The 12,250-nt window shown below is 39.5% G+C and overlaps 1 protein-coding gene across 8 annotated transcripts in view; it reads left to right on the top strand.

Annotated features, from left to right (window-relative positions):
- Positions 1-12,250, top strand: part of Tbc1d32 (TBC1 domain family, member 32) — a 230,881-nt gene that overhangs the window by 91,528 nt on the left and 127,103 nt on the right. For 6 of the 8 annotated variants that reach the window (XM_039099304.2, XM_039099306.2, XM_063279629.1 and 3 more), the window contains one exon: positions 11,138-11,254. In XM_039099304.2, coding sequence (XP_038955232.1) covers positions 11,138-11,254 — 117 coding nt within the window. Of the gene's footprint in view, positions 1-11,137; positions 11,255-11,388; positions 11,955-11,997; positions 12,214-12,250 lie in introns of those variants that run through there. The other 2 variants (XM_039099310.2, XM_039099309.2) reach the window with 2 other exon arrangements.

Raw genomic sequence — 12,250 nt, 5'->3', positions numbered from 1 at the left:
AAATCTAGTAATCTTGCTGCTCACCACCCGCTAATGTAGCTGTCCCTAAAATTCATCTTCTATCTACAGAGAATGTAACTTCTGAGGCTGGGGAGAAATGTCAGTTGATAAAGCACTTGCCCTGTAAGCACAGGGACCTGAGTTTGGTCCCCAGAATCTACATTAGAAACAACAGTGAACAGCATTAGTGGGATGTCTCTGTGGGTTAACGTAAGCGTTGCTAAGCTTGACCGTCTGAGTTGACCCCCAGGACCCACATGGTAATGGAGAGAACTGATTCTTGCAAATTGTTCTCTGACCTTACACACTTGCATGCTTTGGCATTTCCTCCTCCCAACTCCAAATACATACATACATACATACATACATACATACATACATACATACATACAAACAAACAAACAATTTGGAAAAATTAACTCCCCCCCCAAAAAACCCCAAATACAAACAAACAGAAACCTCCGAGAAACACAAATCCAATTCTCCAAACCAGGCACAGTGGCTCAGGATTATAATTCCAGCATTGGGGAGGTGGAAACACACCTGTCATCTTGGAGAGGCAGCCACGCTGACATATAGAGTCACATGAAGTTTAGAAGCTCAACAGTAAAGGAGACAAGCAAAGAGAAAGCCTACAGACTGGGAGAAAATCTGCCAGCCTGTGTCTAACAGAGTTTAATGTTTACGGTGTATGAAAACTTCTAGAACTTAAAACCCCCAACGCCTCATCATGCAGTGAGAAACAGGCCAATGAACCTAACAGATAGTTGCTAAAAGAGACAAAAATATGCTGACAAATATATGAAAACATATTCAACTGTCTTGAATCATCTGGAAAATAGAAACCAAACCACACGGAGAATCCATCTGACCTCTGTCCTAATGAGGACAAATGACCCAAACAAGCATTGTCCAGGATACAGGTACGAGGAAGCTCCGTGCATTTTGCATGGCGTAAATGACAGTCGATATTATGTATGTCAGCTACTATGGAAGTTTCTAAGGAAACTAAAACAGAGCTATGATAGAGTTATTGTGTGCTGCTGCCTGCACATCCATGTTTATCGTGACGATATTCACAGTAGCCAAGTTAGACATCAGCATAAGAGTCTATCAGTCAAGGAATACAACAGATGTCTGTGTGACAATGGAGTCCCATCCCTCCATAAAGAAAAAGGAAATTAGTTACCTGCAGGGAAATGGATGGAATCAGAGATCAACGTGTTAACCAAATCAGCTAAGTTCAGAACAAATGCCACATTCTCGAACATTCAGAACCTAGATTGTCCAATGGCAGAGAAAACTCCTGCCAGCATTCTTTTTTTTTTTTTTTCCGGAGCTGGGGACCGAACCCAGGGCCTTGCGCTTCCTAGGTAAGCGCTCTACCACTGAGCTAAATCCCCAGCCCCCTGCCAGCATTCTTGTAGGGTTGGTGGGTCCTGTGGCACCACTGGACACAGCTGCTGCTGGCACGCCATGGGAGTTGACAGAGCTTACCTCATGTTATTCTGGGCTGGCAGCTGTAGGTCCACCCTGGGACACCACTCCAGGGGTGGGGAAGCACAGTCTGAGGCATGGGACAGCTGGAGCTGGTTCTGGGGTCCCTGGGCCTGCAAGGAGGTTGGGTTCTCAGGCTCTTGGACAGCCAGGCGCCTCTGGGAGCTGTGGAAGAGTTGAGAATGTAGTGAGGATCTGGATCTAGCCTGGGGCTGAGGGTGGAAATTGGAAGCTGTGGCTGATCCCAGGGATGAGTCCTTGGCTTGTAGGTGATTGGCCTGAGCTTGGCAGCAGCCTTGCCTGGGAGTGCAGAGAGGCCTTCTATAGGAGATTAGAAGGTGGTGGGAGATGATACCTCTGTAGATGAAGGCCTTCTCCACGGCTCCCCACAAAAGACCCCAGTGAAAGGAGGCAGTCCATGGTTTTAAGGCATTTATTATTATGGTGGAAAGTGGATGAATAGAACCATATCCCAGTTTTCAGGGTGGGCCTGAGGTTAAATACCTTTTGCAGGGAGGAGTGTCTGAGAAGGAAATCTTATTGGCTAAGCCTCCAGGCCTTTAGATACCTCATTAAAATGGAGCCACAGGTCTTGTCCTCTACCTGTGGAGGGGTTTAGGGTGTTGGCCTTGCATGTCTGATAGCCACAAATCTATGGAGGTCAGTGCCTAGTGACAGGGGCCTGCTGCCCTAGAACCGGGCAAGGCACCTACCATCTTTTGGGGTCACTGGGGTTTCTAGCCTTAGCTCAACCAGGAACCAGCATGCCTTTCCTGGTCCCACACATACTTGTCCTTCACATATGGCCAAGGACAGTCTCCAGGTAGAAGTTTAGATTTTCCAGAAAGGAAGAGGGGATTGCAGATAGCTAAGACTATAGAGGTAGAGTATGTGGCCATATCAACATGAAAGAGGGGCACATCATTATATGACTTCACATAGCTACATAGTCCTTCATGTATGGCATAAATCAGCACAATGGTGTAAGTTGTAGATCTGTATGAAATGCTTTTCATGCAAATTTAAGGATATTAAAATTTTATTCAAGTTATTTGACTTTGCATTGGGAATATTGGTATAAACAAAGTTAATTTTTCTCATGAAAAATGATATATTTTCTTAGCTTACATATTAAAATGTGCAATAAATGACAATTTATAGTATTAAACAGATCTAGCACCCACCTTGAGATCTCAGTTATTCCACAGGTTCTTCTCACTTTTGGTTCTATTTTTTTCTATTTTAAATTTTAGTCAGTATATAATATAATTACAGCCTCAACATATAAAGAAGTACATTAAGACATACATTTGATTTCCAGGCCATTTCTTATATCTCCCAGGTCTCTCTTCAGCTGCATCATTAAATATGATAGGCAATGGTCCTGATGCTGCAATTTAAATATACAGAAAATAATAAAATAAAATAAAATAAAATAAAATAAAATAAACTGTATTCCTCCCCAGGCTCAATGAATATTTCAGAAGAGAGGACAAAAAGATCCAAAGAACCCCAGAGGTCAAGTAGGTCCTGAGAGAGAGCATCTTGTAGGTGTGACAGTACAAATGCATCATGAACTTGCAGTAGCTGTGCACAGTATTAAGCCAGTGAACATTCAAGCATGGAGGAGGGAGGGGCTCATAACCCCCACCCTGTGTATAGCTTCTGACAACTGATGGCTTTTGTGAAAGGAGTGTCAGTTTTCTTAAGTGTGGCCTCTGTTCCTGTGGATGGTGCCACACCCTCGAATATTATGGACAGCATAGAATGGACTCAGTAAATTGAAAAAAACAACATGAATATGGGAGGAGGCGGGGAAGTTCAGGGGGTGTGTGAGCCTGCAGGGAGTTACGGAGAGGACTGGGTTATGAGTATGATTAAAATACATTATATGATGTATAAAGTCTTAAAGAACTAAATGCTGATAATAATCTTAACTATGTAGTTGTAGTAATCATGTCTTCAACATTCAGAACAATAGGTGGTTAATGGTGGTCTACAATATTGAGCAACTCCCTTCTATGACATTTCCAGAAGTCCTATTGACTGATATTTCCTGAGGAAGCCACTGAAAAGCAGTACAGAGAAGTCTAGCATGTAATGTTAAAAATTCTAAAACTGGAGCAAAACAAAAAAACCCAGAAGAAGTTGGGAGGTAAGAACCAAAGGAGGTACAAGAAAGCAGATAGCAGAAGAGTAGCCTGAAGTGCTCACAGTGCTACAACTGTGCTACACTTAAAAGGACTAGATGTTTTAACTAAAGATCTTCAAAGCACACAAAAAATGATGATCTGGGTCCAGGGAGATGTCCCAACAGTCTTAATAAGTGAAGATGCTGGTCACCAAGGCTGACAACATGAGTTCAGTCCTCTGACCTTCACACATGCTACATCACACACATTTGTGTGCTCTACACACACACACACACACACACACACACACACACACACACACTCACACACACAGACTGAGCAAATAAGTTAACAAATCAATAAGCAATTGCAAAAATAGTAAGACAAAGAAGTTGCAAGGATATGCTGTATTTGTGAAATTCACTTTTAGTAAAGTTGTAGATAGATTTCATGGAAAAAAGTGGAAAAGGACCCATGGGAACACCATAGGGATCAGAAAACTGGTGTGGCCATAGGTGGTGTATTAGTGAGCTTCCCATGCCTTGATAAACACCATGGCCAACAGCAGTTCAGGGAGGGAAGGGTTTATTTGACTCATGTGTAGTCATCACACAGTCCATTGTTGAGAGAAGTTCAGCCGGTACTAAACCAGAGACCTTAAAAGAAGCACCTTATTGGCTTATTGCCCATGGCTAATCTGGCTGGCTGGCTTATGAAGCCCAGGACCTCCTGTCCATAATGGGCTAGGCCCTCCCATATCTGTCATTAATTTAAAAAGCATGCACTGTAGACTTGTGTACAGCCTGGCTTGATGAATGCATTTTCTCAGGGTTGTCTTTCTAGATGACCCAAGCTTGTGTCAAGTTGACAAAACACAATGGACAATAAAAATTTCTCAAACTGGGTGAAAATGAAAATATAATATATAAATATCCATGCATTTTTATCAAGTAGTGGTAAGAGGGATCTTTTTAGTATTAAAATATAAAAAATACACTATAATGATTAAATTTTCTACACACTGGCTACAACAGAAGGTCATACCACACTTAAAGCAAAGCAGATGCAAAAAGGAAATAAAAAAAATTCAAGCAGAAGCTAATGAAGCAGAACACAGATATAGTAGAGAAGTGTAATAGAGGGAAAAGATCTTTAAAATGATTAAAAATTGATACACTACTTATTAGATTGATGAAGAAAATCCTTAGGGTTACTAATATAGTAACTAATCCTGAATATTATAAGAGTGTGACCAATGATAGCATGAGTATTAAAAGATAACATTAATGTTCCAATCTACTTCGTGATATTTATTAAAATAAAATTAGCACTTAAAATGTGCTTAACCAAATTGGCCCAAAGAATCAAGTTAAAGTGGTGGGACCTTGGAGAATGGAGCTGATCCGTGAGGCTGACTGAAATCGGAGGCACTAGCCAACATTAATCAGAGCATCGGACAGTTTATACTGAGAGTTAAGACAGGTCTTAAATGAAGCTTCATGAGTCTAAGCTGTGTACAGTCACAAGGGCAAGCAGCACGTGGCAAAAAAGAGGTTTTCCATGGAGTCAATATGAAGGGTAGTGTAATAACTTAAGTAATATCAGCAAGCAACAGTGAGTAATTTGAGGTAAACTCATGCCTACCCACAGCATCTGGGAGAAGCACGAAAACACATTCCAAAAACAATTCCACATTTTGAAGAGACAGAGGCTCAAAACTCTGCCTTGTTTTCTTGGAGTGTTTTTGCAAGCACTCTGAATTCTCCTCACAGGACTCCATTCCTGGAACATGTTCTGACAGTTAGGGAAATGGAATTTGTTAAGAACTTCCTCATAGACAAAACGAGATGTCGCTACCTGTGGATTTTAAAATATCTGTAGGAAATATTTGCAGGTAAATTCTTTCAGAAAACAAAAATTGAGGGAACACTGATATGAAAACAAAAGCCTCTTACCCAAAGAGAAGAAAGGGAGACTAAGACCCATGTAAATATAGATTAGAAAATGCAATAATGTTATAGAATGGATGTCTCCACTACCACTAAGAAGACAGTCAAATAAGGTGAGAGTGCACCGAGAATGTTTAGTAGAGTTTTTAAATGGTATTAGAAATACATTCATTCATACATAAAATTCAAAAAATACATAAAAGTCATTCATTATAGTCATTCAAGATTTACCATAGAAATGCATGTTTATTTAATATTTTCAAAATTGTGATTAAACATATTGACAGAATAATAGAAAATCCCTAATTTTAGTAGACATGAATGACCACAATTTACAGAATTCTGTAATTATTTGTGGTTTAAAAACAAAAACAAAAAGGCCCTAGCTGGGTGCCACATGCCTTTGGTCCCAGCACTCAGAGGCTGAGGTGGGCGAATCTCTGAGTTCAAGACCAGTCTGGTCTACAGAGTAAGCTCTAGGACAGGCAGGGATACACAGAGAGAATCTGTCTGGAAAACAAAGCAAAACAAAGCAACAGTAACAAAAACCCCCATGGCAGAGTAGTTCTCCATGTGTATTTTCAAATTGACTTTGAAAAAATGTAGATCGTATTATATATCTTAAAATATGTATAATACATCAGATATTATAATAATCATTTTTATATATAATATATAATAAAATATGTAATTTATAATCAAGGAATTTTATATACATTTACATATTTATATGTGTATTATACATCTATGTATATAAATTTATATATGTAAAATATACAATATATAATTGCTTAATATATTGTATGTCATATTTGTTATATTGAAGCTAAAATTGGTTCTCTCTTTGTTTATTCAGCAGTTTATTAGGTCTTATGTAATAGACCAAGAATAAAATTCAAGTCAGAAAGCAGCAGAGGAAAGTACCCAAGCCAGTACCTTCTCCTATCTGCGTATAGTCCTCTCCCCAAATGATTGCTTCTTAAACTTTCTCTTATCGGTCAGCATAGCATACTCTTTAAAGTCCGTTGGACTTGTCCTTGGATGGCATCTGTCCTCCGAATGGTGTCCACCATTCAGTCACACTGACAGTTGGAATAGGTAACATGCACAGAGGTGGGAGGAGACTGCCTGGTGGAAAGGAAGTGTTCCCATGCTGATAGCTGTCAAATCCTTAGCAGTCTTCTTCACTCCTTGCTTCCCAAACTCTACATGTCATCTTGACTGACCTTTCCCTTCCATAGATGTGCATTTTCTCGAAGTTACCTTTTTAAAAATACAATTTTATTAATCGGTTCAGAATTTCATAAATGTGCACAGTGTGTTTTGATCACACCCACATCTTCTCTTCCCCCTGGCTGTCTCTCACCCCATCCTTCCCAAACTTCATGTTGTCCTTTTCTTTTTTTCTGTAACCCTTTGAGTCCGGTTCATGCTGCCCCTGTGTACAGGGGTGTGGGTGCATGACTGGAGAACTGGTTACCTACCAGGTACCACACCCTGAAGAAAACCTGGTTCTGCCCTCAACAGCCTCTGCAGTCCATGTTGGACTGTTGACTGGCTTGATGTTGTACAGGTCTCATGGAGGCCACCATGAGCAGGTACGTGCATGCATGTACCAGTCCTGTCATGTCCATAAGCTACTTGTTTGCAAGCAGTCCTCTGGAACTTTCAAGTTTTCTGCCCCTCTTCTACATTGTTCCCTGTCTCCAGGGAGAGGGTGGAGTGTTGATCTCTAATGTGTGGTTAAACACTGCATACAATTTTATTCTCGGTACACTGACCTATTCTGAGTGTCTGTATTAACCACTGGAATATGTTATTCACTGGAAGCAGAAGCTTTTCCGATGCGGGTGGAGCCCTCCACACGACTCTACGGGCATTGAGATGAGTATTGGAAGGGGATGCAGAGATGGTTGAGAGCACCTCCTGCTCTTCCAGAGGACCTGCATTCGGTCCTAGCACCTACACTGGTGGCTCAATACTATCTGTCACTCCCTCTTCCAAGTAATCTGATGCCTTCTCTGACCTCATAGCACACGAGGCACATATATGCATATAAGCAGTCAAATAAATAAAATAAATGAGTCTTAAAGAGATATTAAAATATTGAGAAAGAAAACGCATGGCTCTTTTAGGGCACTGAAATTTGATTCCTAGCAACTGTGTCTGGTAGCTTACAACTACTTTTAACTCCAGCTTCAGGGCATCGAGTACCCTCTTCTCCCTTTTGTGGGCACCTGAGCATACATTGGATGCAATGACACAGACACAGTCACATATGGATAAACTTTAAAAATATCCTAAAAGGGAGAGAAAAAAATCCAAGAGTAAATATTTCAAAGGCAGTTTGATAGTATGTCCACTTAGCAAAATAGTAGTGGTAGGTTCTCCTTTAAGATCTGTGATTTCTCAGCCACAGATTTTTGGCCAGGTTTAAAATATCAGTATGGAGTAGATCTTAAATCCATGAAGACGACAAGTGATAGCTCAATGTTTTTCTTGTTCCTGGGGTGTGACCCAGGATACTGTGCACACTAAGTGTGTTCTCTGCCGTGGATCAGCATTGCCCATACTTCATATCCCCTCCTTGGGTCACTTGCTGATTTGCTCCTTAGAGACCTGCTATATTATGACTATCTCTGTCTTTCTTGAAACTTTGAAATCAAAATTAGTTTCATACCCCCTAATATTCTTGACTACGCACCCAAATTATTTTGTGTAGCAAATTCTTTCTGTAGTACAGGATAATTTGTACTTCTTTCCTGAAAATACTGCTCCCTTTTCCCCAGAGGGTGGATCATACGAATAGAGCATTTCTACATGTTCCAGGCCTGTACTCTGTAAACCACACCCCCTGCATCCTCTTACAGTGTAATCCTCCTCATCCCCTCTGAGCTCTCTGCAGAGCACAGTACCCACCAGGCCATTTATGGTCCTCATGCAGTGACCTCACAGTGTGCTTGCCTGGCCTCAGGGACTATTTCTTCATTTATGTTTTTTTTTTTCTTTTTTTCGGAGCTGGGGACCGAACCCAGGGCCTTGCGCTTGCTAGGCAACCGCTCTACCACTGAGCTAAATCCCCAACCCCCTTCATTTATGTTTTAATTGACATCTGGCACAACTAGGATGGGCAGTAGGCACTGAAATATTTAGTTCATAAGAAGTTTGTTAAAGTAATTTTAAGCTTTAAATGCCAATATTAAAAATATTAATCATGAGCCTTCAGCTAGTTTAATTAGCATTATTACATAAAACCTTGTTATTCCCAAATACAGGATGAGTACATAGATGTTTGGTGCTCTTTCGATTTTAGGATTATATCTGATACCAGAAACACATTTAATATACTTTTGTGGCAACTGATAACAGCATTGAAAATATTTTCATCCCTATGAGTGCTTAGCACATTACAGTTTATAATATGTTAAGTGCCTTTAAAATTGTCTAGTGAGTGAGAAATGGATTTATTTGTTCTTGCAGTAATCTACTGGAATCTGCTCAAGTCTCTTTAACATTATGTGCAGGTTATTTGATTTCAAATACAGTAATTTGATGTTTTCCTTTGAAGCCCTACTTAATTTGCTTCGAGTAGTTTATCAGAAATGACTACGATTATATGCCGAGAAAATTACTTTATCTCTTTGAAATGAGACTCCAGAAGCATCAGTAGAGCTGTCTATGAAAATAATAAGAAACCCTCAGTGTGTCACTATACAACTGGTAAAGAAATGGTCTTCCCCGTCAAACCGGATGTTTATCCCTTTGGTGAATCGTATTTGTGATCCATTACTGTAGAGAGGAAGAGATTTACTTATTATCTGTAAACAGTGCTGGATTAGCATCACGAGATGTTTAAAGCATTGTTTACTTTTCATGATTTACCCTTGATATATTCTCTGGACATTAAAATAAATTTTTCAAAGTTATATTGGAAGCTGAACAATTCTATTAACATCTGCCTGGTGAATTTGTTCGTACAATTGTTTCATTGGTGGCCATGAACCCGTGAGTTCCCTTGTAGGTTCTTTAATAGTAGTTTAGAGAGACAATTTCTCTACCTTGCTTTTCCCTCTCCTCACTATGTTCATCTAGAGCTAAACTTTCTCTGTATAGTCCAGTATTCCCTTAACTAAGCAAGCTCTGAAAAGTTTAGCTAAACCAATACACTGATTCTTTGGTAATTTTACTGTTATGCTAATATATATTAGGTTTAAATCCTTGCTTGTTATCGTTGGTAAGAAACTTGATCTTTGTTTTAAGAGGTTGTATCTGAGGGGGGAAATGTACTTAAACTTAAAGAACATTCATTCTTTATCCAGAGATAGTTTGCTACACATTACCATATGCTGTATATATTCACTATATGACCACTGTAACATGATAAAAGATAACTCTACTATGTATAAGGAAGGAAAAGGAAGTGGACTCTACTTTTCCTAATTACAAGCAGGTGGCTAACCCTGTTAAATGGTATCTGATGGTTATGCTTTCATTTGCAGAGAGACCTTATACAGAAAAAGTAAAAAAAAAATCTGTATTAGTTCTTATATGAATGTGTTATTAGCCAAGCCCTTTATTACAAGTTCAAATCAAATAGTTTTTGTATTTCCCTCTTATTTAGATTTTTCTTACAGTGAATAATCTGATTCAAAAATTTTCAGTCTACTGTAGTTTTAAAATCTCTAACTTTTAAGCACAACACAATACTTACTAATAACTGTGTCAAACTTTGGCAAAAAAAGATGGAGTCGAGTAGAAAGAAAGTGAAACTTTTGAAGTAAGTGCAGATGAGGGAAGGTTGAGCAGGTTAGCAGGGGAGAGAAGTTCATGTAGCTGGCAGTTAGTTGAAGGAGATTATATAACTTTATATTGGGGAATGATGAGAATGAGGCTTTTGAGACGGAGGAGAAGAAGGCCAAGTGCCCTGAGAGTCATCTGGATACCCATGGAATGCCTTTAAGCTAGGAGCTGGGAATGAATGTGTGAGAGAGAAATATATCCAGCTGCTGTTGAGTACATGAACAGAAGTGTCATAGGGAGATACACTTGGCTTACAAATGCCATGGGGAACCTGGTCTCATTAGACCAGAACAAAGGAGCTGTTTTTATAGGAAGGCCATGGTTTTGGAAAATTAACTATGCTATCTAGGTTATGTTGATTTTCACTGAATCTAGTAGCAGATAATTTTATAACCCGAGCCTGAGAATATATAGACTTTATTATTTTGCCTTAGAGCATTGCTCTTTTTGTAATTCCTTAGTTATAAAACAAGAAGGGAACATTTTGCTTTCATCAAAATCTAACTTGAGGAGTCACAGAGCATTCTGCAATGTTTTCTAAGTCTCATATGTGTTTCTTGTATGTGCTTTAGAAGCTCTTAGACTATTGCTATTTTTGTTATTTTTTTAACGTATTATAAATAGATATCTCACACTGACAGTAGATTTATTGAAAAAGCCAGCCCTCATAGACATTCAGCTATAACATCTACACAAATGACTCTTTCTGTGCAATATTGAAAATAACGAGCTATTTCAATGTTTCTTCCCTTTCTCCAGTCCTTCCTCGCGCTGGTGAACCTGTTGTCCTTCCCTGCAGTATATGAACTAACAGCCAATCAGGAGCTTCCTAATAAGGCAGAGTATTCTCTTCGTGAAGTCCCAACATGTATCATTGTAAGTCACTTTCTTTCAACTGGTCTGTTTTCTAATGACTGCTGTTTGAGATTTATAGCAAAAATTGTTAATTTTACAAATACACAGGACACTCCATGCTTACTAATGTGTAAATCAATTATGCATTGCTACAGTATCAACTTTCGAGTTATCTACCAGTGGAAACTTTGGTCCAAGCCACAGAGCTGTTCCTTTACCTATCAGAATGCAAAGTTAACCATCTACAACCAGGAAAGCATCTTACCATATGTACAAGCCTCTTATAAATGAGTCTAAGACGGTTGATTATCTTATATGGGTAATACAAAGCCATTCTTACTCCCTGACTAGGATAATTGGGAATAAATTATATCCAAAAAGTCCAATATATTTTCACCCTACCCATACAGAATTCCTCTTTGTTAATCGAACCCTGGATCATGGTCTGACTGGTAGCTTTCTGAACTTATTCTCAACAAGGACAGTGGTATCCTTTGAAGCAGGCTATCTGTAGATTGTTTACCTCTTCTGGGCCTTAAACTGGCTTGCTGCTGGATCAGTTTGATTTAAGAAGCTGATTCCTTTCCTGACATGCTGTGGTGCTTAAAAACCAAATCTCTCCATAAGGCAGGCTTCCCGAGAGCTCCACTTTCTTCCCTTGGTGGTGATACATCAATGTAATCTGCTTTGACGAAGAACTTACTTACTATATCATTTGTCTGAAGGACATTATCACTGATAGATGGTTTCTCCCTTTCCCACAGCTCACTGTGGGTAATCCCATCCCTTCTGATCATTTTAGTCATCCCAGTCTACTGCTTCCATTCAGAACCAGAGCCTCAGATCTCTCAGGTGTCACCAGCTGTCGGGGTGCTTAGCTTTGTATTTCAAAGCTGTGCTGCTGTGTTTTAACTGCTGAAGACAGAGGTGGGCAGCTGTGGAGAGGATGACCTTGCAGCTGGTGATATGATTGTGAGTTGTGTAGTTCAGTTCATCACATGATGATGGAAACAAAGT

Source organism: Rattus norvegicus, chromosome 20 (genome assembly GCF_036323735.1).
Source record: "Rattus norvegicus strain BN/NHsdMcwi chromosome 20, GRCr8, whole genome shotgun sequence".
Taxonomy (NCBI): domain Eukaryota; kingdom Metazoa; phylum Chordata; class Mammalia; order Rodentia; family Muridae; genus Rattus; species Rattus norvegicus.
This window is presented reverse-complemented; position numbering and strand designations above follow the sequence as displayed.